Source organism: Pochonia chlamydosporia, chromosome 3 (assembly GCF_001653235.2).
Source record: "Pochonia chlamydosporia 170 chromosome 3, whole genome shotgun sequence".
In the NCBI taxonomy this organism is placed as follows: domain Eukaryota; kingdom Fungi; phylum Ascomycota; class Sordariomycetes; order Hypocreales; family Clavicipitaceae; genus Pochonia; species Pochonia chlamydosporia.
Genome location: NC_035792.1, coordinates 563,440 through 591,315, shown reverse-complemented (window position 1 = coordinate 591,315; position 27,876 = coordinate 563,440). Strand labels below are relative to the sequence as shown.

At 47.1% G+C, this 27,876-nt stretch overlaps 8 protein-coding genes across 8 annotated transcripts; 4 read left to right on the top strand and 4 right to left on the bottom strand.

Moving 5' to 3' along the window:
• Nucleotides 1–3,202: 3,202 nt before the first annotated feature.
• Nucleotides 3,203–6,186, bottom strand: VFPPC_04089 (dynamin family protein; the record flags this gene model as incomplete). Its single annotated transcript, XM_022428380.1, has 4 exons — nucleotides 3,203–3,414; nucleotides 3,473–3,919; nucleotides 3,975–4,212; nucleotides 4,267–6,186. 4 exons carry the CDS (start codon nucleotides 6,184–6,186, stop codon nucleotides 3,203–3,205), a joined length of 2,817 nt encoding a protein of 938 aa, XP_022284445.1.
• A 2,718-nt stretch (nucleotides 6,187–8,904) lies between these two features.
• On the bottom strand, nucleotides 8,905–10,645 carry VFPPC_04087 (penicillin-binding protein; the record flags this gene model as incomplete). Its single annotated transcript, XM_022428379.1, has 4 exons — nucleotides 8,905–8,911; nucleotides 8,963–9,370; nucleotides 9,419–10,374; nucleotides 10,424–10,645. 4 exons carry the CDS (start codon nucleotides 10,643–10,645, stop codon nucleotides 8,905–8,907), a joined length of 1,593 nt encoding a protein of 530 aa, XP_022284444.1.
• A 983-nt stretch (nucleotides 10,646–11,628) lies between these two features.
• Nucleotides 11,629–12,267, top strand: VFPPC_04086 (hypothetical protein; the record flags this gene model as incomplete). Its single annotated transcript, XM_018283495.1, has 1 exon — nucleotides 11,629–12,267. One exon carries the CDS (start codon nucleotides 11,629–11,631, stop codon nucleotides 12,265–12,267), a length of 639 nt encoding a protein of 212 aa, XP_018144586.1.
• Nucleotides 12,268–13,074: 807 nt separating this feature from the next.
• VFPPC_04085 (alcohol dehydrogenase protein) lies at nucleotides 13,075–14,142 on the top strand (the record flags this gene model as incomplete). The annotated part of the gene is made up of 1 exon (XM_018283494.1): nucleotides 13,075–14,142. One exon carries the CDS (start codon nucleotides 13,075–13,077, stop codon nucleotides 14,140–14,142), a length of 1,068 nt encoding a protein of 355 aa, XP_018144585.1.
• A 731-nt stretch (nucleotides 14,143–14,873) lies between these two features.
• VFPPC_13571 (membrane-associating domain-containing protein) lies at nucleotides 14,874–15,809 on the top strand (the record flags this gene model as incomplete). Its single annotated transcript, XM_018291346.1, has 4 exons — nucleotides 14,874–15,047; nucleotides 15,102–15,306; nucleotides 15,366–15,444; nucleotides 15,497–15,809. 4 exons carry the CDS (start codon nucleotides 14,874–14,876, stop codon nucleotides 15,807–15,809), a joined length of 771 nt encoding a protein of 256 aa, XP_018144584.1.
• A 175-nt stretch (nucleotides 15,810–15,984) lies between these two features.
• VFPPC_13570 (Mg2+ transporter protein) lies at nucleotides 15,985–16,926 on the bottom strand (the record flags this gene model as incomplete). Its single annotated transcript, XM_018291345.1, has 1 exon — nucleotides 15,985–16,926. The coding sequence occupies one exon, from the start codon at nucleotides 16,924–16,926 to the stop codon at nucleotides 15,985–15,987; it is 942 nt and encodes a 313-aa protein (XP_018144583.1).
• Nucleotides 16,927–17,830: 904 nt separating this feature from the next.
• Nucleotides 17,831–21,646, top strand: VFPPC_04084 (longevity-assurance protein; the record flags this gene model as incomplete). Its single annotated transcript, XM_018283493.1, has 5 exons — nucleotides 17,831–18,453; nucleotides 18,517–19,160; nucleotides 20,270–20,583; nucleotides 20,648–20,935; nucleotides 21,008–21,646. The coding sequence occupies 5 exons, from the start codon at nucleotides 17,831–17,833 to the stop codon at nucleotides 21,644–21,646; spliced, it is 2,508 nt and encodes an 835-aa protein (XP_018144582.1).
• Nucleotides 21,647–22,573: 927 nt separating this feature from the next.
• On the bottom strand, nucleotides 22,574–26,551 carry VFPPC_13569 (dynamin family domain-containing protein; the record flags this gene model as incomplete). Its single annotated transcript, XM_018291344.2, has 14 exons — nucleotides 22,574–22,875; nucleotides 22,938–23,029; nucleotides 23,088–23,208; nucleotides 23,260–23,441; nucleotides 23,617–23,810; nucleotides 23,872–24,265; nucleotides 24,338–24,364; nucleotides 24,430–24,635; nucleotides 24,692–24,879; nucleotides 24,936–24,991; nucleotides 25,114–25,568; nucleotides 25,626–25,678; nucleotides 25,746–26,487; nucleotides 26,549–26,551. 14 exons carry the CDS (start codon nucleotides 26,549–26,551, stop codon nucleotides 22,574–22,576), a joined length of 3,015 nt encoding a protein of 1,004 aa, XP_018144581.2.
• Between the last annotated feature and the right edge of the window lie 1,325 nt (nucleotides 26,552–27,876).

Here is a 27,876-nt window from a genome sequence, read left to right as displayed (position 1 = left end):
GCACCTATCTAGAATCTCTAAAATTAGGGGTAATATATAGTAATTCTTTTCTGTTATCTTATTAAGTCCCCTATAGTTAATATATAGTTAGAGCATTCTATCTTTCTTTAGCATAAATAGGATTAGGGCCCCTACTAGGCTCTTAGATAGTCTTATCTATCCCTTTACTAGGTTATCCTTAAGGTATTACTATAGTTCTATTAATTCTCTCTAAGAGAGAGGGTAGATAGAACTATATAGTAGCGTTATGCTAGATATTAGGTTAATATTATAATTAGATTTCTTATAAGAGGGCAGAATGCTTACTTATATATCTATAAATACATTTGTAAATGCTCTTAGCTCTACTAGGATATCCTCTAGATTTTCTAGTTCTTTTGCTAGGTTTTTATCCTCTATAGGTAATAAATCCTTACTTAGGATTATAGATATAGAGTATATAAAAGCTATATCTTAAGCTTTCCTAGCAAATTGCTAGGCATTAAGTAGCTTAAAATAGTCTCTATAAGTCTTATACTACTATTCTTAGCTGTATATAGATAGGTATATCCTATAAGTAGCTAGTATATATATCCTAATTAGTAGGGGACTTTCCTAGGGATTTAGGTCTCTATTAATAGCAATATATAGTATAGAGAACTACTTCTCCTACTCCTATAAGTCTATTACAGTAAGGGGGACTTTATACACGCTATACTAGGAAACTATAAGGTTACTAATTGCGTGTATAATAGGGGTAGTTATAATTGCCTTAGGGAGTTAGTATTCTTTTATAAATTAGATACTTATAAGGTTTATAGCAGTATAGCTATTAAGATTTATATATATATTAATAGCTTTTTAGCTATATATAATTACCTTACCCTTAAAGTAGCACCCTATAGGTACTTCCTTTTGGGTAGCAGAAGTAAGAGTAATTACTTCTGCTGCTAGCTATTTTCTAGAGCATTTTGCGAGTCTTTTAGTAGCTTATTATAGGCTAAGCGTAAGTATCCCTTGCTTTTATAGTTATAGCACTAAGGTTTCCAGGGAGGCCTAATATTATTTAGGCTAGAAGGCTAGTATTTTAGTAGCAGTATAGAGGGGAAAAAGAAGTAATTTTCTAGCAAGTTGCTAGGTTAGTACTTACTAGCTTTATAGCTCCCTTTCCTACTAGAGGCTTTCTCTTATTTTTGCTTATTCTTCCCTAGCATTACTTCCTAGAATTACTAGGCTAATTATATAACCTCTTCTTAGGCTAGGCTAGTTATTAAGGCATATAGGTTAATATAGTCTTATAGCTTAGAGTATAGCTTTATAAAGAAGGTAAGCACCTAGGCCTTTTTGCTAGGTCTTTCTAGGTGTTTCTCTAGTAAATTAAGGTAGATGCTAAAGTCTATAGGGCTTTACCTGCTAAGCTATTAGGCCTTTTTAAGCTATATTGCTATCTAGGCTTTCCTATTTGTGGCGTTCTTTAGTAGGGTAAGTATCTAAGCCTAGAATTTATCCCAGTTATCTTTAATCTCCTCCTGCTTATTATCTAGTTTATTATTAAGGTATTAGTCCTATCTTGCCCTATATGTGGAGGTTATATAGTTAAGAGTAAAGAGGATCTTTTAATAGTTATAATAGTACTTATATTTTGCCCTATTAAAGGCATAAGTTAGGTTATTTATCTAGATCTTGTGCTTTTACAGGTTAGTTAGGTAAGAGAGAGCTATAATATTCTTAACCTTAATCTCCTAGCTACTACTACCTAAGGAGTTCTAGGAGTCTTGCTAACGCCTTATTATAGTATTGCTAGATAAGTAGCTACCTATATAATTTATAAGTTAGAGTAATTAGTCCTTTTATTCTTATAATTTCTATAGTTTCTCTAGCTATATAATTTGCGCGTAAATAGCTACTTACTTTGCCTTAATTAGGAGGAAAACTGCTATCTCTTAGTAGGAGGTTATAGTATTTTTTACACTTAAGGCTATTTAGGTGCTTACTATAGGTATAAGAGTATTTTGCGTGCTTTTAGTCTCTATATTGCTTCTAGGTAGCTTAAAAGGAAGCTTAAGAATTATAATGTGTATAGTGTATTAGAAGATAAAGCTAGATAGCAGCAAGAGGGTATATTATATTTAAGACTTAAGCTTACCCTTATATATCTAGATGTGTAAGATGCTAGCTAAATAGCAGCAATTATGTGTTAACACGTAAGTGGTAGCAAAGCGGGGTCTGTGCGCTTGTGCACCTTACATTTATATTTCTTTCTAATATTATTATGCTATTTATAAGCCTTTTAGAATATATATAATTAGTAAGTATTTATTCTATATATTTTTCTAAATCCTAATTTATTTCTATAGTCTAAGGATATACTTAGATTAGGTTTAATAATTATAATATAATTATTTTATTATATTATTACCCTTTATTCCCTAAGCTTATTTACTAGGTATATTAAAATACTTATATATTCTTAAAGTATAATAGAAAAAGCATTTAACTATGCTTTTATTTAGAAATATATATTATATATAAGGTAAGCATAAGATACCTATAAGATACTAGTATAATTCTTATATATTAGTCTTATATGTTATGGTCTAGCCCGATTGGGCCATCGCGGGTGCTAGCCGCAGACATACCGGTTGCTCCGGGCCCTTTGGCCATTACGGCAAAAGAGTACGAATTGAACTAGTCCCTTGTGACTGTTCAATCTAGCACTATACAGGCTCCCTTGGTTGCGCGCACTAAAGACTAGACTGGGCTTAAGCCCAGACCTTTACATTATATACGAGTTATCTATATGTTCTCCTTATGGTTCTTTTTCTTCTTTAGTTACTATTTTAAATTCTTCTGCTAGGATTATAATAGCTATATTATTTCCTCTTAGTGCTAGTATATATTATTTAATAGCTTATTCTTATCCTAGTATTAAGGCAACTAGCTCTATCTATATACTAATATTATTATAGTCTAGTAGTGGTATCTCTCTAAGGATTACGTTTTTCTATTGCAAGAGTAATACTCCTGCTTTATCATTAGATGCTTCTAGTGTAACATTAAACATGACCATTCTACATAAAACGGCTCAGTCCCCCTCTAGTTGGTTCAGTCAAGGTCAAGGTTTATTGCCAATTTGGCCCGCAGCTAGCACTCCGCGATATCAGTTAACATACAGCCAAGTCCTCATGATGGCTAGCCATCCGTGACGTATTTAACAACACTATCAGTGAAGTAATTTATACTTTAACCGTAATTCCTCCGGAGAAAATTCCTTCCGTGCAGGTCCAAGCTGATAGCTGCAGCATATGCTAACTATATGATTCTTGACCGATAGGTCAGGCTCGTTTTCCCAAGTCCCCAGCCCAATATTTTCCACATGCCAAACCTCGCTGCGGGTATCAAGGAGTTCTTGACTAAGAATGTCACTGGGCTTCACTTGCGACATATTTTTTTTAGAGCGGAAAAACTTTCCAATGGGTGACGCGTGACGTACCTTTGGCTGCAACTCCATCATGTCTACATGTCTTTGCTCCCACAGAGCGCACATTTTCGTCCCTCCCCAAAGGAGGACTGCTCCCAGCGTTCTCCTTAGTAGAAATGGCCTTGATTTCGAGGTGATCCCCCACAGAACATGCAACCCTAGGCGAAATGCCTCCCTTTTCGTCCTTGACGGGAGTAGGACTCTTTGCACCAAGTGGGGAGTTAGTGTGGGGGGTTTCACTCTCCCGTTTTGGTGACTTGCTGGCGAGTAGTGCAGAAGACCCAGTTGTAGTTGCTTCAATATGTGCTGCAGAGGTTGAAGACGAGGGAGATTGAATAGGCCTTGTTGGTGTAACTGCCTCTTCTGTAGAAGCAGCGTTGTCAATGCTTGTAAAGTTGCAGCTGATGCTCTCATTTGACTCAGGGCTGTTGCCCCGAGTCGTATCCTTCTGTGGAAGGACTTCTAACTGTTAGAAAATAGCCGCCTTGTGCGGATTGACTAGCGGTATACTCACGAGACCCTATCAACGGTCGGTTTTTCTCACAGATACGCAAGCCATTCTTCAGTGCGTCCACTTCTTTTTGAAGCCGATTGCGTTCTTGGCTTATGAGCCGCGGTTCAGCTGAGAGCTTGTCCAATGTTGCTTTATCCATCTTCTCCATGATATCTTTAAACAGGTTTGGGATTTTAGAAATGAGACAGTTCTCTACCGCTAAAATTATCACGTTATCCGTGAAGGTTCTCAACGACATCTGTACCTGTTGTCAGCACAAGAAGTTAACCAAAGAATTCATAGTGAGACTGACATGATAGTAGATACTCATTATATCAACGGCATGCTCCAAGCCATACCAGTCCATTGTTTCTGACGCTGCATTTTTAATGGAATTGAAAACATCATCTCTGGTAAGACCATGTGCCACAACATCACCGTTCTCTGGCAATGTCTGTTTGATTCGTGTGGCAAGAGTCAGCTTGTTGCGGCTCGCAACACGCCTCCGAAACTCATCTTCTAGGCAAACGACATTACCATCTTGATAATGCTGAATCAGTTCGATAAGCTTTGTATCCAGTTCTGACGTCCTTTTATCGAAGAATCGATCCACAAATTCCTCGTATAATGCGTCTTTGGTGACCTTATTCGATCCTGTAATGTGATCTAGGGCTAACTGAACGAATATTCTGCTTATTTGAAGGACTAGCCTGATATATGTAGAAGCAATCTTATGCCACTTTTGAATCTGATCCCGAAAGAGTTCCAAAGCAAGGCTATCGTTTGGTGACCCAGGGAACTGATTGCCTCTGCTATTGGCTGCCATGGTTTCGAGTTCTGCTTTGAGATTCTCCCAGGTGACAAATGTCGGACTTGGAGTATCAAGGAGATTTATCCACGGCTTTAGTGACTCAGGGACATTGGTCATGCCTTCATCATCAGTTAATGAAACCAGCCGTGGCCACGTCCGCCTTGCACCATTTGTTGAAATTACCGTGTCAAACGCACAATTCAAGTTGCGGACGACGGCGCGAAGTTTACGCTCGTCACATCTAACAAGACTTGCGATTGGTGTACCTGTGTCGATTTTGCGAAAAAATGGGTGATCGTATATACCGCGAATGGCTGCTTGAGCGACATCGCGGTACTGGCTCACTATGTTGAAGATGTAGCCTCGTTTCTCGGGGTCTGTTTTTCGAGCCTTGCCGATTTTCGCCAATGCGTGTTCGTAAGTTTTAAGCTTTCGTTCCATATTGTCTATGAGCTCGGGGAGGCTAGCCTGCACATGCGATGTAAGTATTGAGCCGAGCTTTTCCCTGAGCGTTTCCACGCCTCGGTCTTGGAACGGGATGGCTGTCCAGGACCCCGAACCGAGGAACTTAGTTTCTGTCTCATCTCTCTCTTGGTTTGATGATTTTGAGTAACCGCCATTGTTCTCGTCGGTCTCCAAGCTGCTCCTATTCCGTAAAATGTGCCACCCCAATCTGAGTGTCTGAGCGAGTTCCTGGTTTTGTGCAAGCTGGATGATGTCTCTTTCCTCGGGAGATAGTGACTGGAGCAGATCTGGCTTGGTAATAACGCCTATCGTCCGTTCGCGGGTTGGATCGCAAGACTTTGCCAAACTCAGCACCTCTTGCGTCGAGGCAGGGCTGCTAGCTGCGACTACGGCAAGAATGATGGTGTTTTTTTGATTCATGTAACGCAGCGCCAGCGAACGGACCATCTCCATTCCTTCTTCCGATTCACCCTCGGTGGTTGCACGGTAGAGCCCCGGCAAATCAACGAGGGTCAAGTGCGGCAATTCAGGACCGGATATCTCGATGTGGAGGATTTCTTCCGAAAAGTCTGCACTACCCTTTCCAATGCCCATCTCCTCTTTCCCTTTCTCAATGATAGATGACAGGACATCGCCGGCGAGATGATCTTTGCTGAACATAACATCACGCTCTGCATCCTTGCTGCGGATCTTGACTGCGACTTTCGCCTCTGGCGCCTTTCTTAAAACAAGCTCTGTAGGACATCTTGTGCAAAGACTGCTCTTCACAGGGAATGGAACGCGGGATATGGCTTCGAGAACAGAGCTCTTGCCAGATGATTTGTCGCCAACCACCACAATCTGGGGGAGGGAGTCAAGCTCAACGCCAAGCCCACGAAGACTATCGACAGTGTCAAGTAGTGTTTTCTGCTCGCGACCAAGCTGAGCAAGTGCGTTGATGTCGAATGACGACTCCATGATATCGCTTACAATCTTTTGTGGAATGTATAGACACAGACACTTGGTGGAAGCAGCCCTTGGGACCAAGAAGAGCCGAAGTCAGCAACCAGAGAGCAGCACTCCACACACGGTCCAAATTCAATTCCAAAAATACCGGCAGGCTTCGGGTGGGTAGAGCAGGGGCAAGAACCCTTTTCAACAATTGGCCCGAGATATGTTTGTTGGCTGAGTTGCTCTGACACTTCTCCTACGCAGGCTCATGCATATTCCCCCCTGGGGGTTCTCTAGCCTCAGACTAGGGGCGGAACAAGCTAAGCCAGTTTTCAACCTTCGTCGTGCCGGAGCCGTTGAGAGTTCTGAGCACATTTCCTTCTTTCCATCACGAAATATGTGTGCTTGGATGTTGAGACAGGTGGCTTGTATGTACTGTACTGTACATACTGCCGTATCCTGGTGCTTGCTGGGGTACGCCTCTCCCCAAGATCCCTTGTTAACTGGCCGTCGGCGAACAATTCAGGGGAGGTGTTCTACATTCGCTAATGTTAAAACAATTACAGAATATTTCCTAGCCTCTCTGCTCTCAGCCACAGTAAGATGCTCTACACCAACCACCATTAGAATACGCCACAATCGGGACAGGGACCAATGGACAAACAGCAAAACACCACCAGTTGACCCCAATGCCTGTAACAGAGACGCCAGTGACAGGGCCAGCAGGGTTTGGCTTGCCCCTTTTGCTGCATCCGAGGGATATTCTAAATTAATCATGCCCCAGCTACTTTGGAAAAGTCAGCCTCGAGTGGTCTGTCAGCCTTGGTCGAAGTGCAGTTGGCGCTTGGCACAGAACTATTACAGTCGCCTAATGTCATTCAAGGTTTGGTGAAGAGAGGCTTGCAGAGTGAGGCTGGCCTGGTTCGGAGGAAACGTTGGTCATGGTAGGGCAGGGATCCCTTATTGTTGCCTAGAAAGCTGACATGGAAAGGTGAGGGTTACCTGCTAAACGCGGCTGGTGTGCCGTGTCTTGGCACTCTGGAGCACCGGGATTAGTCCAGGTCATGGTCTCGAACCTCGCTGATGGGTAATGAGACCACGAGCTTCGAGCACTCCGTCTCCGTAGACGATGCAGACACGTCTGCTGTGAGGCCGAGTGTCCTGATATCCGGGCCAAGGTAATGATCAGCGATGCCGTCCAGCATCCTGAGTTGGCAGCGTACATCCAATCATGCTCTATAGCAAGGAGTCAAAAGACGGGACACGGCCAAATCTAGAGGCACAATATGGGGTAAGTGGCTTGGGCCAGCTAGCCTCGGAATGGCTTAATCCGTACATCCATTGGAACGGGCCGGGAAGGGACGATCGTCTGACGTGCACCGACGGCTGACGCCACCAGATAGGTGCAATCCTGAACCGCAAATGAAGCGATTTCTCCATGAAACAGGCCCGGCGCAACATGAGAACAGGCAAGCAGGGCCTAGCCTGGCCATCTGTTAGTTAACCCATGGCCAACAACATACTGTACTGTAGTTTGCGCGGCCGAAATGCCCGGTCCTTTCCAGGTCTGACGACATAGATGCAGATACTGCTTCACCGCTGTACATATTCCTGCAGCACTGAGGCAAGTAAATCACCCAATTCAATCACCTGTGTTCAAGTGACAACGACCTTCTTTCCTGCCACTCCCCTTGGACTCTTAATCCTTCGCGATCTGAACTCTGGTATCAAAATGAGCGACTTGTGCCATCATTAACTTATAGCTCCTGCCGCCCGAGTTGAGCCTGGTGAGTGATTGTACCTCAGCTACGCCAAAAGGTTGTCTCCTTCAAGCATGACTAAAAGTCAGTGTACATTGGTTCTGAATCCTGGGATCCCAAGGTCCTTTCGTATTTGCAGATTCATCCTGATTGGAAATTTGTATTAATATCGGTTGTAAAGACAAAGACGTTAAAGAGATTACCAATTAACAGCAGCATTCATCATATTCATGGCAGAGTCCACCATGCTCTGGTTTGACTTTTGGCCATCCAAAAATGCTTTGTATAGAGCCTCATCCCGCTGACTTAGGAATTGTGTTATCAATGTCGTTACTGATGTGACTACCTCCTCATACGGCAGCAAAGCCACTGAATTGCCACCTGTGAGTCGTTAGAGTTGCGTTTCTCCCTGGACTAAGCTTTTATGTACTTCTCTGGTCTTGTCCCTGGTGATAGGCGATCCTGGGAGAGTTAAGCACGCCTGACTGGCCTCCTAGTTCTGACGAGTAGCATTGCCCATGGCCAGGGTTGTTTGAGTTACTTGGGGAGGCATAGTTGGCTTGGGTATTTGTCTGTTGAGGGTTGCTCTGCTGCGCGTCATGTATTACTAAACTGGTTCTTCCGGAGGAAAGTGCTCGCAGAGGAGCTAAGATATGATTACTACGACGAAATCTTCGGCTAGTACTAAGGATGAAACTTTTGCAGTATCAAATAGAACATGAATGCAGACAGATTCGGTTTCTTTCTTGATCGATCGTATATGCTATGGCCGGTTTAAATATTAGAATGACAGAATACTCGCCATCCATTTTTTTCTATTATGCCAAGGATACAGCAGTAATTAAGACAGACGTCTACACATAGTAGTATAACGAACCTTTCTCGCAATTCTGATATTGGGCTCATTATACACTCCCAGAAACAGACGACACCAGCCTCTTAGTTAGGATCAAACCTTGGATTCCTGACTCTAGTTTGCATGGATCTATGTTCTTCTAAACCAAGTCAGCGGTACATCATCCCCTTCCATCCTAATATCTAACCCAAGGCCATCCGGCTTTCCACCATCACCAAGTTTAAGTTCAGCTCGATAGCAGCCGGTAGGCCGCTTAACTGTTTCATAGTCATCAACAAATAGCCATGCCAGCCACTTGTCTCCAGTTACGTACTGCAGCTGAAACGACACTCTTTTTCCAAACAGCTCTGACCTGGGGATAACCAGCCGGCACCTATCAGGTGTCAGAGTGAACTTTGTTGGTGAGCCTGCCGGAGATTGCCAGTCGTCGCATCTGAGAGTTATATTGGCATAGCCATAGCCATCATTGTAGTAGCGTCCCACAAGATCATCCAGTGCTATCTTTGACGGAGTTGCGTCAGTACTGAAACCAGGGTATAATCGAGCCGAGCAATTGCGCAGATTCTCATCTGAAGCCTTTAATAAGTCATACCATCTGCCAAATAGTCAGTACAATATCTCCCTAGGCCCTTTTCTCACTTACTCTGCCCGTATGTTGCTGTGCTTCGATTCTGCTACCCTAAAATAGTTGAACAAAGTAGCAGAGAACACGGAGTCGAGTGCTGCCACACTCTCGGTATTAAGCATTATAACGAAGCCAAATTGCCGACTTGGAACAAATGCCATGTATGACAGCATGCCACTCACTCTGCCAGAGTGATACCACACGGCTTCATTTTGGATAATATTAGATGCCCATCCTAGACCGTAAAACTCTGTGCCAGAGTATATGCGTCTGTCTTGTTCCGAGACCATGTGCGGTGCCTTTAGTGCAGCATGGCCAGCTTTTGAAATAGGTCCTGATTCTTCAATCATGTGTCGTATATATCGAGACCAGTCGAGTACAGACGATATCGCCATACCAGCACCAGCAACACTCGCTTCGTCATTCCACGGCAGGAGTCCGAATGTCTGAGTATCGTTGTCGTAGTAGTACGCATGGGCAAGCTGATTTCCGCTCGCTAATGCTTCATCCGGGTCCAAATATGTGTTCATCATGCCCATCGGGTGCCATAATCTGCGCCGGAAGAACTCGGGCAACTTGATTCTGCTTACTTGCTCTACTAGGTATCCCAATGTGCCGTACATCATGTTGTTGTACTGCCAAATGACTCGAGGTTCTTTCGACATGGGAAGGTGCCGAAATCTACGAATCATATCCATGGAGGAGTTTCCAAACGGACCTGAGAAGTCATGTCGAGGGTATCCAGTTCTGTGACTTAGCGCGTCTTGAATAGTTATATGCTCAGTAGCCCAATTATCCGACAGGATAAAATCCTTCAACAAGCTGGAGATTGGTGTGGTCCATTGAAGTGTATTGTTGTGATCATCAACAAGTAACGATAATGCTGCCGCTGTGAATGATTTGGTCATACTACCACAGTAGAATAACGTTGAAGGAGTGACTGGTTCAGAGCGCAAAGTTCCATATCCAAAGCCCTGGAACTTCAGTCAGCGCTGGGTATAGTTAAGGAGAGGCCGCAACCACCTTGGACCAGGTTTTATTTCCTTCAACAATGGCCATTGCAAGACCAGGAACGTGCCATTCTTCCATCTGTCCCAGAATGAATCGTTCAAACGCTTCATTAGCGACTGAAATATCATCACCGCCGTATTGTCCGCCGGGCACAGACTTAGTCGCACAGAGCGCGCAATTTCGACCAGCGACGACACAAGCACATATTGTGTAAATAATGAGCAAGATGTCCATGATACACATAAAGAAACAAGATTCCGGATCTATGCACGAACGACAGTCTCCAGGAATGTAGTGTTGTTTTTCTAAGGTGACTTACTGTGTCAAATACCAACCGCCTGACCAATTTACGGAAACCAGGATGAGCCCCATACATTGGGTGTTAGAGACCGCTCTTTGTGCTTTCTTTTGGGAAGAAAAAAGACTCCGGCAGTTATGAGATGTCTTACCTCACTCCACCCTAATCGTAATGAACGGAACATCTAAGATGAAGCGACATAATATTAATGTTTGAGAATCAGCTAGTTAATAAACGTGGTTCTTGTTACGTCTGCATCTGCTACAGCAAGACATTAATTAATTAGTTTCGTCTGCATGCAGCTATTGTCAACGCATATGTGCAAAACTGTCTCTGTGCATCGACGGACCGTTCCCTTTTATTAATCGTGAAATACCTAGCGCATATGTGTCAAACTAACCGACTTTTTTAACATATCCATTAGCTTCTTCTTGAGCCTCCTCTTTTTATCTCGTTTATAGGCACCAGCTTTAAATACCGACAGAATACCGTGATGCAATAACTTGCCAATGCACGTCGCCAAAACGGGAAGACAACTTTGAGGAGAAAAGCAACATTTGGGGGATAGACTTAATAAAACGGCAGCCTAATGTGCCTTGATTAACCTTTCTGCAGAATTTATCTCCAGTTACTGCATGTGGCTCAAGGTTTGTGTGGCGTTTTCTCGCGTCCATCGTATTTCTCTCTGTACGCGAACCGATTGTCTCATCCATCTTCACAAAGCCCTGCAGCAGCCTCGTGAAGACAACACCGCATGACCAATGCAAACCTCTCAGTTGAAAATGATTTAAAAGGTAACAGGTTGCTAAACAGAGTTGGTCCTCGAAGCATAACAACAACAGTGCCGTGGAGGCGCAAAGCTGAACAAGATCTCACACCTTCACAATTGTCCCAGGTCAACCACATCCACAACACAACCATGTCTCGCATATTCAACGTCAAAGGTTCCATCTTCAAATACCACCTCGACATCATCCCAACTCAAGAGACCACCAGCCATGCCGCCCATGTGCGAAGGAGAGCTGTCACAGGCAACACACCACTGCTAACGATGCACGACGGACCAGATGAAAACGCGGCGGTGATCGCAGTGTCCCATTTGCCACATTTCTCTAAAAACTTCAAAATCGGTTTAGGCGACTCAAAGGGGCCGCCTGATGCAATGCGCTGGGAAGACATGCTGTTTTCCAATTCGGGCGTGAAGCACAGGTGGACTTTTGACGTGGCTCCAAAGAATGATGATGTTAGTGAAGTGTCGGAGATTGCAAAACCGGTAACAAAACGCCTTTGCTGGACCAGAACGAAGCACGTTACCGTGGATGGAATGCATAAACCAACATTTAGTGCGCAGAATTACAAATTGGTGGAAGAACATGACGATGAGGATGAACCTGGGGAAGTGGCGGAGGAGAAGGACGGGAAGAATATTGTGGCTATCTTCACGAGTACGTCGGCTAGAGGGGAGATTGGCAAGATTCAGTTGAATGTGGACTACGGGAGGGATTTCGATGTCATGGTTTGGATGACTTGCTTGACGATATTTTGGGCTGGGCGATGACTGGTTTATGGTTTTGCAACGGATGTCAGAGCGCGAGATACCACCTGTTTATGAGTTGTAATGCTATCAGAATGTGAAACATTATCACCATAGCGCCTCAGATTGCAATTTTCTAGAATCTCAAGTCCCTCAAAGTCCTCGACGTGTGAATGCGCCTCGACAGTGAGGTCAACTGGCATGAGGGTGTGAAAGCCTGTGATCACATGTGAATGTCTTAACCGGAGTTACGTCTATTCACCATATGACCGTTTATGCATGGGTACATACTATACTCATCTAGGTTGAGTATATTACATGCATGAAGAGGCCATCGGGAATAACGGCCTTTACACTGGGTTGTCCACCAAGACCGATCATCTCCGCGGCTTCAGCCCCATGCTGTGGTCTCTCAGAGTCGTTCAACGACTAGCGACGACCGTCTCCGATAGATGAACTTAGATACCATAGTCTTTAACCCAATTCGCGACGCAGGGCTGTACGCACAGCGCAGGATGGATCAACTGCGCCTAGCAACGGTACTGCTGGCTCGGACTTAACGTACGGTCACCGTATGAACGTAGATGCGTTTCGTTGGAGCATTAGGATCAAGAAGTAAAGTGGACTACATTAATGAACAGACATTTAATCTAATCAAAAAAAAATATAAATGTCATCGTCTTCACTCAAATTGAGCCAGTCAGCCAAGCCTACCAACTGCCCGCCACATAAACTGACTTCCAATATTCGACAATGTCCACTCAATCCCCCATCCAGTTACCAAGAACACATCGTGTGTTAAAACTGAACTCCACCAGAGACCCATACGACATGTCGGTCGTATCTCAGCCATATCCACAAGCAGGAGCAGGCAGTGCAATTATCCAGGTCCTAGCCGCCGGTGTCCTCACATACGCAGGACGGGTTTACAGTGGCCAGAAACCATACCCATATCCAACACCCTTTGTTCCAGGGTTATCAGCAATCGGCCGCATCTCAGAGGTTGGTCCAGACGCAACATCTCTTACACCCGGACAACTTGTCTACTTTGATTGTTTCATTCAAGGTCGCGACGACCCCAACTCTCTAATTCTTCACGGGCTATCCGCCGGGTTCAGTCCCGCGAGTAACAAGCTCATGGAGGGAGAATGGCGGGACAGCACCTACGCCGAGTATGCTAAAGTTCCTTTGGAAAACTGCTTTACCATGAATGAGGCTGTTCTTATGGGTGGTCCGGGAGACGGATTGGGCTACACCGCCGTTGACTTGATGTATCTTGCTCAAATTTCGGTGCCACTTGGTGGCTTACGAGACGTCGGTGTCACTGCTGGGGAGAAGGTCATTATTGCTCCTGCAGCAGGCACTTTTGGCAGTGCTGCAGTTATTGCGGCATTGGCTATGGGAGCGCAAGTTATTGCCGTTGGGCGGAATGTTGATACTCTGAATATGTTGAAACGAGTGCCTCACTACGGCGAGAGAATCCGAACTGTGTGTGTTACCGGAGATATTGACACAGATATTCGGGATATTACAAAGCATGGTCTGGCGGATGTATTCTTCGACATATCACCGGGACAAGCCATTTCCAGCACCCATTTCAAAAGCGGCCTCATGTCGCTTCGTCGGGGCGGCCGTGTAAGTCTGATGGGTGCTCACGCGGAATTGAGTCTTCCAACGCAGTTCATCATGTTGAATGACATTACTGTCAAGGGAAAGTGGATGTATACGAAAGACGATATTCGAAAGATGATTTCGTTGGCGGAGTCGGGGTACATCAAGTTGGGTGACGTTGGTGGTATCGAAACGGTTGGGGCATTTCGGTTGGAGGAGTTTGAGGAAGCGTTTGATACGGCTGCCAACATGAGAGGCCCGTATTTGCAGACTGTTATTACGCCTTGACTGAAAGTTAATCATCAAGTTTGAAGATCATTTCGCGTTCAGCCCTCAGCGTATCGCCCTTCTTTTTGATCCGAGGGAAACTCTACTCTTATGAATTCAAAACCTATTTCATCATCATCCTCTCAACTCCTCACAACAAATAAAGTGATGTGAATCAACTACCTCGCAACTGCCCCTCCATAACGCATAAACCCCCATCGATCGGCCCATCAACTCAATCAACACAATTCCATCAGTCTGAAACATAATGAGCCATTCGCATTTGCCCCACAAACTTTCATCCCCAACCACTCACTGATGCCGAGAAGCATCTCATCCGTCTCGGTTTCGGCTCAGCCCTTTGGGTTGTCAAACGCCACCGTCCAGAAGGGGTATTTCCATACAACATCTCCATGCGCCGGTGATGCATTGGCCCGCCGAGCTGTAAGCAAGGCCAATCACAGAACACAGCCACCCGACCCATCGTCGTAATCCGATCGCTTCAGAGCGTGTGGCCGCGTAATAGACGATGCAAGTCTGTGCTTTAACGGGTAGAGAATACAGAGGGCGTCGGGATGATTGCCGGGGGTTGAAACGGTAGATACGAAAACGGCGCGGAGGATAGTTTAAGCTTGTTATGCCCCGGTGCTGATTTCACTTTCGTGTAACTGCTATCTATCACCACTCTTCAATTCTTCTTCGTCTTTGCTCTCTAATAATCGCAGTTAACGTATTGAGTGCTAGGAGAGACCATGGCTTGCTCTCACGACAAGGGCCGGTGGCCGCTGGTTCGACGACTTCGATGGCTTAGAGTGCTTCAATATGTGCTGAATGCGGTGATAATTGCCATCAGTGCATATCTCATCTCATTCTTGAACGCCAACGGTGGTAATCTAGGTGGTGCTGCGACAGTACCCGTGATTGTTGTAGGTGTTTGTCCATTCTTGGGTACTCCTTGTTTCCTGCTAACATCGCATCAGGCACCATTGACATTCATTCTCACCGTTCTCCAGCAGTGGTTCGGCACGCATCTATCCGGTTACCGTAAAAGATGGTGTCTAATCTTCTTCATCTTCTTCGATCTTACTTGCATCGGCTTGCAAGTCCCCCTGATTGCTGTCCTGGCCGTAGCTGGTTTACCAGCAAATTGCGACGGTGTAGCAAATGGCTTGGATAGTTCAATCTGTACGTTTGCTAAAGCTTTTTAAACGTCCACTGTCACGGTGACTAATAGCCTTTTACAGTTGGCAATTCTGGCCATGGTCTATCCAAGAGATATTGTGCTGTGCCAAACACTTCGTTTTGGCTGTCCATCATTCTGATGTAGGCAGTCTTCCTCACTTGCTTATTGAAACATGCTTATATTCCTGTACAGGCTGCTCTATGTCTACAGCATGAGCCTTATAATCCGTCAAATCGTCGCAGTCAGCAGAGAAGCGAAGCTGCTCAAAGAGGAGCAAAGGGTCAGCGACAGCAACGAGAGAGTCACGGCCATCATGGCCGCTCATCAGGCTCCGCCACGAAATGCCCACAGATCGCGACACCACCAAACCGAAACTGTTGACTTGCGAGATGAGTCGGTTCGAAACATCGAGAGCCGTGAGGGAAGTTCAGTGGCCGGCGAGGAACCTCCTCCATATATCCACGACGAGGAACACGGCATGGCTAAGAATTTGAAGAAGAACTAGCGAGGCATTTAGAATGAAAATCACGATGTGGGAGGTACGAACGGACAGGAGTGGTTAATTTATATGCTACGTTCACTTGGTCCGCGGTGTTTACTGGGTGGTTGAATCGATGTATTCTTTATACAGTCCACTTCTAACAAACTGGATCAAACTATTGTACAGTTGAAGGCGAGATTTAATGGTTGTGCTTGGCCCTGTTTTTGCACGAACAGGAGTTATTGCCGTTGCCGTTGCCGTTGCCGTTGCCATTGCCATTGCCATTGCCATTATTTCCCTGGTTGCCGTTGTTCACGTTACCATTGCCCTGATTCCCATTGCCTTGGTTATTGTTGCCCTGGTTGCCCTGGTTGCCATTCCCTTGATTTCCACTTCCATTGTTCCCCTGGCCCCCGTTGTTCCCAGCATCTTGACCGCCGTTACCGCTACCTTGGTTGCCACCGGCATTGCCTTGGTTTCCATTTCCCTGGCCATTGTTGCCATTGCCATTGCCATTCCCATTTCCACCAGCACCTCCATTATTCACAGTTCCATTCCCAGCCACCGCTCCCCCAAACGTAAAGCTCTGGTCCTGCGCACCATTCGCACAAGCCGCAATATCAATCCTCTGCGCCTTGCTAGACAGACACTGCTGCTGTCCATTCCCCGGCACCAAGCTCAACGGCCCAGCCTGGCCATTGAACGCAAACAACTGCGAGTTGGTAACCTGTCCACCACCATCGGCTCGCCCACCGCACGAAAACAGATTAACCTGATCGCCAGCCTGGCGTCGCGGATCAAAGTTCAAGCATGCCTGCGTGAGGGTGCTCACAATGAGAGCCTGGCCCTGCTGGTCGTTGTGCTTGCCAGAGGTGATGACGTCCCAGCCCTGGCCGTCCGTGGTACCGCACGTAGCGACTTGCACGGGCGTAAGATTGGCTCTGAAGTCGCCGGAGAGCTTGTCCACGAAGAGGCATTTTCCGTCTGCCGTCTTGATTTGCACGTTGGAAAAGGCTCGTGTGGCGGTGTCGTCACGCTGGTGAGCTTCTTCGGTGGCAGCTTGGTTGAGTTCGGTGACGGCGCGACGAGCAGGCATCGCGACAGCCAGACCTGCTGACAGCACAATGAGAACAGAGCGCATTTTGAAAGAGAAGTAATGAGTTGAAGAGAATATTTGTAAGGAATGCAGGGCAGACTTGCACAGCAAGGCCGTTGAAGAAGTGAAGAAAGTGAGGAAAAGAGTGCTGGTTAGAATGTTGATGTGGTTATTGGTGTGAAGTTGAGCATCGTTTATATACAAGAAGCTTAAATGCAAGAGTTGTTTATCCAACATTTCAGGAGTATGGCTTGCCCTCACGACGGTATCACCATGGCTTCTCGGCGCTACTCCAAACAGCCCGGTGGTGCAATCAAATTAGCCAGATCAAGTAAGTTGCTCGGCGCCATTACCGTGACCTGTTTCGAGTTGGGAATTGGGACGAAACGGGCACTAGCTTCGTCTGATGACACAGATGGCCCCTTGTACGGGGGATTTGAGTTGGCGGTGTTGGGGTTGGTTGATTGTGGCTGGTACAGTGTGTGTTTGACAACTTTGGATAGCTTGACAACTACAAAATAACCTCAATGAGGTAATTCGTTCAATAATTGCAATGGATTGTTTTAAGTTTGGCAAAAACGAGTTTCAATACATCCTTCCATGCAATTGTGACGAGCCGTGAGAACTTGGTCTGGTAAACTCATAGGCCACGACATACGCACAGAGTTACCGCATACAAAATAAAGTAACGCGGTTATCGCAGTTAATAGATGAAGAGCTTTACTATTAGCTTATACAGACAACTTAAGCCGAAGATGAATAGTCGGCATGAATTCTACTCACAGTCATGTGGAACGTTCTTGCTCTTGCGAAAGTACTTATAAAGCGACATGGACTAGACCCTGAAATACTCCACGTCGGCTTGGCAAACCCACCCAGTCATTGATTTATTTCATCTTGATTCATTGCTATTGCCGTCACTAAATTCGCCGCGCTCAATTTGCCCCAAATGCCGCCCTTCATCAAGTCCAGGGTTAGAAACTGGCTTCAGACAAAGCTTGGCCACAGGCGCGTGGGTGAAGGCAACGAGAGTGCGGAGATTACAGTCACGGATGAAGTTACAGATCTCAAGCTACCTTTCCTTCCTACTGTTCGGCCACATGTCTTGACGCCATCGCCTTCCACAGAGGCTTTGGCTTTGGTGACCGGCTCCCCATTCTTTGACAAGTTTCCGCGAGAGCTGCGGCAAGGCATACTCATTCGAGCGTTTGGCGACGGTCTCGTCCACATGGACCTTTCGTTTGTGCACCCTACCGCTCCTCGAGAGCCCGGGTTCGGGCGCCCGCTTCGCAGCCATGCGGACATCAACGCCGATGATGTAGATGCTTATTTTCCGCCTAGGGTGAACTGGGATACAACAACGCCCAAGTCCTGGCAGTGGTGGAGCTCCGTGTGTCATCGCCCTCTGCCACATCATGACAGGAGCGCGATAGACAGGCGTAGGGGAGTTCGGGAGCCTGGAGATGATTATTGCCGTTACGGGGCACCACACTACTGTCCAAATTGGCCCGGGATCTATCCTCTAAAGTGTAAGATTGGGGTCATGGGATGGCTCTTAACTTGCCGCCAGGCGTAAGTAAAGGATACGAGTCTATTTTCTGTCATTATCCTGCCCTTCTCTAACAAGAACCGTAGTTATGTGGAGGGTATCCATGCTCTTTACGGGATGAATACCATCCATTTGTCGGGCCAAGCCCTTCTCCCAAACCTCCCTCAGTTGCTGCTACCCCAGCGACTATCCAACATATCGTCTCTCGAGATTGTCTGCCCACTCATGTTACGTCGAGGGCCCAAGTCTCAAGCAATCCCAGAGCTGCATCATCTGGAGAATCATCTCGCCATGCTCAGCTCTACCTTCCCAAATCTCACTCGTCTACACCTGGCACTCAAGGCAAATGGAGTCGCAGATCGACCTGTAGACCTACAAGGTGTTTTTGAGGCCCTCGACGCATTTATACGACGTCAAAGACCAATTTTGGAGCAGTTCATCGTATCACCTTCACGCAGTGTATTTACGCCGCTTTATGACGCCGTTCGGCATGCCATTGCCGCCAAGCAGGGTAATAGCCTATTATCACTCCTACTTAACGAGCTCTGGCGTAATGTTGACGGCACTTACATTCTTCCAATATGCGGACCTACTACCGATCCTTTCGCAAAACGATTTTCTAGCTCATACCCTAAACCCCCAACCGCCGGTTGCCGCACAGTGGGCGCGCCTATAGTTGGGGATGGGTACTGGATCATACCAGGGGACATGGACGATGAATTACCAATCCGTGAGATGGTATGCTCTTGACGAAAAGAGACTGACCAAGGTTGGTGACGACATCAGAGACGGCTTGGGGGCTCGTCAAGACCCAGATCAAGTTTCTCGATTCGTCAATGGTATCAACAGATAGATACCATGTTGACACTTTTCGCGCCCTCCCTGCCGCAGAATTGGGTCGGCTCATACCTACAGATGGAACCGCTACCTCACCAACAAAGCTTGCTAGTTTGTGGGCAACGCTTGTTGTAATTGGATACAGGGTCATCTTACGAATAGATTTAGGCCATGTAATATACTGTATCTAGTGCACAGGAAAGCCGTAGGGCGCAAGGTGCACTTTTCTACCCTCGTGGCTTGCTCCTGCGGAACACAACGCAAACTGATTTATTTTCCTGTCGCGGTTGTTTGTAATGTATTGAGGAGTGGTAGAGACTAGTCCGTTCTTGGAAATGGCCGGTTGGACAACTGCAGCTTTCCACTCGAGATGTCCTTGGGGTTGGTTGATCAACTCAAACGCAGCAAGGGGCTGGTCACCTACATATATACGGAGCACCAGCCGCTCAGGGAGGGGAACGACAGGGGAAGAGGGCCGGGGTCTGTTGAGTTTTTACCTCGATGTCTCCAGTTTGATTCACCATCCTCCATTCTCCATTGGCGATCAATTGATCTCGATAACCCAAGACTAGCTGCTCCGTACCCGAGAGGTGGCTGACAGCTTTATCAACCAACCTCGCCCGAACTACCAATACCATTCTCGCCGTTCATCGCAGTTTTAGCTGCCGGAGCAGCCTTTCCAAGAATCCCGCTGTTTGAGACCCGAAAGCAACTCTGTACAGCAGAGCCACTAGCTCGACCACGGAATCTAGAGCAGACAAGGCCGCCAACTCATGAGCGGCAACAGTTCAGCTCGGTGAAGATGAGCCAAAGAAAACCACACAGGGACAAGACTCGGAGGCGGAAGGAGGACGTACCGAGACATGGAAGCTTTAGCCGTTGGTTGCTGGACAATCAAGTCGGTACGCTCTTCCCTAATGTCACCAAAACCCATTTGATTGACTTCCCTCGACCATCACACTCTGCTAACCTGATGTGTTACAAAATTCGCTTCATAAACAGGCTTCTCGTTCAATCTTGTCGCGCTCTTGTTTCTCACACATGCTTGCATACCCGCTGCACGGCAATACACGTCCAAATTCTTCACTCTTTCCTACCACAATGACAAGACTGGCAAATACGCCGCGGGATATGACGACTTTTACTTTATCGCATTTTTCATCATCATCCTAACAGGACTTCGCGCTTTCTGCATGGGTTATATTCTCGCACCATTAGCTTCCCGATGGGGCGTGCTGGGCAAGAAGGATGCAACCAGATTCGCTGAGCAAGGCTGGATGTTGATGTACTACAACGCATTTTGGCCGGTGGGCATGGTACGTCGCTGACGTCTTCTCGTGGATGATGGCCGGTTAACGTTTTGATTTTGAAAACCATCAGTACCTCTACTACAACTCCAAGTACTTCTTGAACATGGAGGAGCTCTGGACCGACTGGCCACAGCGCGAGATAGATGGCTTGATGAAGGCGTACATTCTGGGACAATGGGGCTTTTGGATCCAAATGGTCCTGGTCATCAACATTGAAGAGCGCCGAAAGGACCACTGGCAAATGTTGACACATCACTTTGTCACTATTGCCTTGCTGGCGGGCTCGTACGCGTATCACCAGACTCGAGTCGGTAACCTCATTCTGATCCTGATGGATGTGATTGATCTATTTTTACCGGTATACTGGCATTGGACCCTTCCCTTGGCTCTGTAGAGGAGAGGGAAAGCGACGTCGCTAACAAGACGATAGCTCGCAAAATGTCTAAAGTACCTCGGCTTCACCACCATCTGCGACGTAATATTCGGAGGATTCATCATCTCGTGGGTGCTCGCTCGACACGTCTTGTACATGGTGACGTGCTGGAGCGTCTACTTCGACTTCCCTAGGATGACGCCACCCGCTTGTTATCGCGGCAGTGCCGATGACCTTGAAGGCCCGTTGCCCATTCCCACGACCGGTTGGAGTCATCTGCTGGAGCCCTTTCGCAACCCCTCCGGAGTCGTGTGCCTCAACAAGAATGTCATGTATGCCTTTCTCTCATTCCTCCTGTTTCTACAGGTCATGATGATTATGTGGTTCACGGTCATCGTACAAATCATTATGCGTATGCTCCGGGGCAAGAGGGCCGAGGACCTTCGAAGCAACAGCGAAGCAGAAGAAAGCGACCAAGAGGAGGAAATTGAGGAAGATGAACCTGAGGAGCCATGGTACTTGGAAAAAGAGTGCGTTGGAGAAGCCATTGACTGGACGGCACGGGAGCGTCGCGGTGGCGTGACAAATTTGAAGGGAACTGGCAGCAGTAACAGCAGCAGCGGCGTCAGCTTCCCCGGCCGCCGTGACCGCAAGGAGCTGCTGAACCGTATTGGGTGCGAGAAACAGATCGAATGAGCGATTGCAAGCCGTTCAGAGTCAGGATATTGGAGCCACCAGACGCCACCTGAACATGTGTGGCCTTGGCGATTTGCAGGGAAAGATGGTCTGAAGATGGTGGGCAAAATAGTGCTGGATGCTCATTGTGTATGGAACATGCATTCTAGCTGAGATTTCGTAAACGTTTATAAGGGCTCCAAGGGTGAATACGTCAGCGATCTTGCTGTTACAAATGTATTCCATGTGGCCAACAATAGACACAGGAACGGTGGCTATGACATGAGGCTGTACGGAAAACGGGCAGCACCAAGATGTTCAATGTTGTTTGTGTGTGTAACAACCAGCAGAGACTGAACCAACTCGGCATCACCAATCGGCATTGATGAGTTAATTTGTCTGTACTGCTGCCGACGCATCAATGTTCAATGTTGCGGGACTTTTCCACAGACCACATGAGCTGATATGAACTTGACACTCAAGTCTGGTGCAACACAGCCGCCTACTTTACAGGGTCCGTGTCACGCCAACCCCTTAACTACACACATGCAACCGCGGGCTGAAGAGCACCAGTTGACCCGTTGACCTCTCCTGAGCGGCTGGTATATGTAGGTGACCAGCCCCTTGCTGCGTTTGAGTTGATCAATCTGCGGTTGTTTTCTACTAATCTTTGCAAGAGGGTGGTTCCAGGTGGTCCACTCGCTTACGGTCCTCTTGCTTGTGGACTACATTAGCGGTTTATCTTACTTTGAACTAGTAATATATTCACGCATTAAAAGACTGCTCAAAGTTCAAGGTCGCATCTCCGTTATCTCGGCTAGCGCTGGGGTTCACGTACAGCTGTTTCATATCCACCAGTTATTGCAGGATTCTTTGGACTTCCTGAAGACCTCTGTCGGTGCTGTTATATTTAGAAACTCATAAAATTATTAGAGCAAGCTAGTTGGGTTATTCCAGAACTTTGTAAATTTCATCCAGCTCAGCCGAGATCGAGGCTACAGAGCCCTTGAGCAATTCCGTAAAATGCGGATCCTTCTCGCTCTCCTCTAGGGAGTTCTCGCATCGTATGATGTCAAAAGTACGTATAATGACATCCAGATGTCCTCTTAAGATGTCCTTGACTTGCTGTTCAAGTGACTGGGATAACTGAAGCAAGTTTCGTCTCAGGAACAACATCATATTTTCAAACACGGTCCGGTCTCCCATTCTTGACACGATAATGGCTTTGCGCCTGCGGTCGCTTCCAGGACCTAGCAGAGATTAGAATTCACCTCAAACCAACTGTAACATGTTGCATCTTTACAAGGCTTACCGGATTCAATTCGACATTTCGCATATGCTTCTTCAAGTTCTTTGCCAAACTGCGAAGTGCGGATGTCGCTCAAAGTGTCTGTTCTCAGGGTTCTAGTTCGGGCTTCCAGTTAATTTGGCTCATCAACTTATGAGAATCTCTCAGTCTTACGAAAGCTGCCTAGCACAAGTGTTAAACAGGTCACTCATTTCGATGGTGAGTTGACGTTGACGGGAATGAAGCGCGTCAATCAGTGAAAGAGCCGTCGCTCTGTACCGTCCCAGATGGACATCTGCGACATGTAGTCAGCGGCCGTTCATTGCCGTGTTCAAACACCACTCACTGAGCTTGTCTTCTGCCGTCCTAGTGGTTTTCAAAAATGAATCTACCACTTGCGTTTCCTTGGAGGCTGTGAAAGCAATGAGCCCGTCTATGGGGCCGGTCAAGTCATTGACCATGGAACTCATTGCCTCCTCATTCCAATTGCGTTCACCTTCTGCTGGGGTAGAGTGATGCCCAAATTTTCTGCAGAACGCCGAATATGTTGCTAGTAAGCATGGGTCAGCGTGTTGGGTCAGAAGGCAGTCGTGAATATTCTCCATACAATGATACCACTGCAATGAAGGAACAAATTTTCCTCGAGTTAGCCTGACTAACATTGCTCGTCATGTTACATAACATCCCAAAGAAGACGACTCACGCCAGACCACTCCAGAGACGCTTCTTTAGCGGCATTACTCCAAGCCGAAATTTGCTGCACTGCGACTTGATCAGGTCGGGTTCCTTCAAGTTGGGTGTACAAATCTGCTTAGTACCTGAGTGGATTTGTTGCACATAGTGCTCTTCCAACTCGCTTGCAAGGCGTGGAACTTTGGATACAGCGCTGAGGAGTTCCTAGCTCATATTAGCTTCAGTTTTCTGCGCTTCTATATTGCCACGACTTGTATCGTTATACTTGTTCCATCTGTTCTTCAATCTCGCCCAAGGTCTTTTGAATGGCAACCTTACGTTCCGTACCCAAGGTGCCGTTCCCGCGCTCTGCCCAGAGTGCCAAGTCGCGCAGCACGTCTGGAATATGATTCTGCATGTACGCTTTTGCCAGCCGTAATTGGCTTTCGGCTACCTTGGAGGTAAAATGTTGGCGCATAACCTGAATGCCACTGAGCTTTAGATGGGGCAGATATTGCGATGCTGGTTTGTGCCTTTCCTTCCAATACAGTGTGTTGCTGACGCAGAATACCTTTAAATCAGGCTGAGCATCGTTGCGTGTGCTGGTTTGGTTGCCATATTTGTCAACAAGCTTCGTGGACACGTCGTCGTTTCTTGTATCAATTATGCATCTTTGGAGACTAGAATGTCGCTTGTGAGTATAAAAGATGGCTAACACCATCACATTCTTTTACGAAGGCATCCCCACTTACTTGAATTTGGCCGCCCGCACCCGATCTCTGCCGAAAGAAGAGTCTCGGTTAGTCGCCGGGTCGTTGAGGACATGGAGGGTCATCGATCTTACCGGGCTGTCTGCCATTCATCCCACAGTTTCTTGTCACGCTGGCGCTCATCGCGCGTCTCTGGTGTCTGGTCCGACTTGAGGTCCATATATTGCTGCTCCGCCTCCGCCTCTGATTCTTGGCAACTATCTCTTGTCTCTCGTAGATCTTTTATGTTGTCCTGTACTTCGCCAGGCCAACCGTTAACAGCTTCATCGACCCTATAAACCTGCACCTAGAGTCAGTTGACAAACCCATACAGACAAGTGCGTGGATTCTTCTTACATCGGTCCTAGTGCACACAATGCCCACACTTGAAAGACAAGCTTTAGAGGCAAGTTCAAACACGGCCTTGACTCCAACATCTGAGGTCGCCCTGCTAATATCACAAACTGCAAACACCTCGTGACACTTCTGCTCCGCCAAATAGCGCTCCGTATTATTGCGGCGCGCCGCATTCAGATCGCGTAGGCCTGCAGTTGAGTCGATGAGATGGCCGTAATTCCAAGAGGGAAAGTTTCATATTTACCTGGAAGATCAACTAGGATAATGCCTCTGCTGAGAATGGGCGAGTTCAGATAGACCCTATTGCATCACGGCATATAATTAGCCTTCCACCACCATCTGAGAATAGGCGCGGACAGAGAAAGTCAAAAAAAAAAAAGTGACGGCCATTTCGTCCAAAGAATAGGATGAGCACAACGTACTTGACACCACGAATGAATGGCCACAAAGCAGGCGCATTGCCCGAGGACATGTCTGACGTCAGATGCTGAAGACGTGCGGAACACGTTTTCGGCGAGTCAAGAACTTGAGTTTCCAAGTCTTGTGAGCCCAGGTAACTGGTTGCCCATCCGACAAGTTGATTATTCACTCGCTCGACATCGGGCTCGTTTTTGATCCAGTCCAGATTTGATAGCTTTGTGCGGAACATTGTCATCAGTGTGTCTTGGGCTACATCAGCTTCCTCCTCGCAAACCTGCCGCTCCGGCCCCTCCAGTGTGCTTCGGTGACGATGATAGGACCTATATTTATGTACTAGGTCTTTGATCTGAGTTTCAAGCTCTTCCCCACTGAAAGCATCTATGCGGATTTCAAATGTTGTGGCGTCATGATAGTGATATTCTGTGATGACACAAGTACAGGCGACACCACTGCTGTTCTGTAAACCCTTTAGTAAGCGTAACCCATGGCAAGTATTTAGAGATGGGTTACTCACAGCTCGTGCCAGGTCTTTGTAGTCCAGTAGAGAGTTTAAAAGACTGCTTTTTCCTAGGTGACGAAGACGAAGTCAACATCGTGATGTTTGAGTTTTTAAAACGCCGGCGACAAAACTTACCAACTCCGGAGTCGCCAACGAACCCTACAATTCTCGTTGCAGGACAATGAAATGCAGCTAATTCATGAACTCGATGACGGAGTCGCCCGATTGTGGATTCTGGCTCCTTGACCAAAGAGCTACTGCTTAAATCGTTGTCCAGCTTGGCCATTAGCTCTTTTGACCTGCTAAGAGCATCCTGCAACTCTTTGTTCTGGAAAGGGTCATTGAGGAGCACTTCGTCCTCCACTCTATGTGCATCGCTTGATGACACCAGTGGAGGAAGGTCCGGCGGTGCAGAACTTTGTCTGCCCGGAGCAGCGCTATTTACTTTGAGAGTTGGCTTGCTGGGATTTTTCGCAACATCGTGGAGAGCCGTGCCAAGTTCTTGCATGGAAATACCCTCAAGCTGCGAGCTGGTCGGTCGTATAGCCGCCAATTGGGGCGCCGAGTCTGCGGCACCCACTGGGCCTCTAGTGAAACTCCTGGCTCGTTGGCGCGTTGGATAATCAAAGGCTCCAGAGAAGGTACCAAGGTGATTGTCAGGATTGAAGCCCGAAGTAGGTTTCGTGGTGTAATTATTTCTTGGTTCTGAGCCTGTGTCAGACCCAGAGTGGAATTCGACTGACGGCAACGGAATGTCAACATTAGCTACGGTGAAAGTAAACTCTCTGCCACCGGGGCTATTCCCGCCAAAGCTAAACGATCCATTTGATGATGGAGTGCGGTGTCGTGAGCTGCTAGTGGTGAAAGTAGACGAGTCCTATCACAGACGGTTCCTAAGCATAAAGCTTGCGAGCCAAGGGAGCAAAATCCATACTTACCATTTTATTTTTTGAGAAAAGGTCCCACGATGCTGTATGGTTGATGACGATACTGAGATAGAACAGGGGTAAAAGCTGAGAAGCTTCACGTAAAACTAGAATCGTCGACGTATGGCTGGAGGGATGAGATACGAAGTGGTACCAGCTGGAGAGCCTGACACATTTGTATGCGGCGACTGATGGAACATCAAGCCAGTAGCGTGAGTCGGCAGCTCGTGATTTACCTCTTGCGACGCTGGCCAATGCCTCTGCTGCAACAGTCCGAGGCGAGACATGGCAGGCTGTGTTGGTTGAGCCTTGTTCAACATGAAGTAACCCAGGATCCGCGGCAGCGGGCTCGTGCATGCGTTGCCAATTTTCTAGGGTTCGTACGCCGCAACCTGCGCTTGGGTCTCTGACAAGGATCTACAAAAGCCAGAAGCTCAACGGAATTTGTATTTTTGGACCAAACTTGCATAATGTCTCTGCCCATTGCACTGTGTTGTTGGTCTCGGCCGACGTGAAAGCCGACTCCGTTGATAAGCATTCAATGTTAGGCTATTGGAGCATTTGAGCGGCGGAAAGTTTCAATCCAGCGTTCCGGACCAATCAAATGGTAGTACGCCACTGACGGACGGCACGATCTGCTGGGGTAAGTCCGCAAATGTCAAGGTCAGGCAGAAAGGATCAATGGCGCTAGTCCGCATTTGGCAGCATCCTTGGCTCTTTGGCCGAATGAGATGCCAGCGGCATATGCCAGGAACGCTTCTGAGAGCATGTTTTCCCCCAGGGCACCTGGCCAGTATGAAATTCAGGGAAGGTGGCATCATCGACAAGTTCTTTTGGACCCCCGGTCGGCCGAAGCCACCTAGGCAACAGTCAATCGCTTTTTCGACAAGGTCTGACCAGCCAGCCGGTGAATGGAGAGGGCAGAACAGGGGCAACGGCAACATTGAAGCGCAAAAAGCGCCAGGTTAACGGGTGCGGGTCAAGCCGTCAACTGGTGGGTCTTGACCCTTCAATGTTCAATTTGATGTTGCTGGTCATTCCCGCCATGTTGGTGCAGGGAATGACAATACACGGCATGCATCACCTCAGGACCTGACCCCCAGGCCTCGCATGCAAGCACCACTCCTTGACCTCAATGATAACCATGCATCTGATGACCTCGGCGGTTACGGTCCTGTGGAAAAAGCAACGTGTTGGCGCAAGATTCTGCTCGGCCAACCGCACTTACCCCTGGAACCCTTCAGCCCCAGCCTCGTGATCTGTGAAGCCAACATATCAAGTTGTTAGAGGTCAGTTTACGAAAGAAGTCGGGTCTATCGTCATAAACGGCGGTATACGTT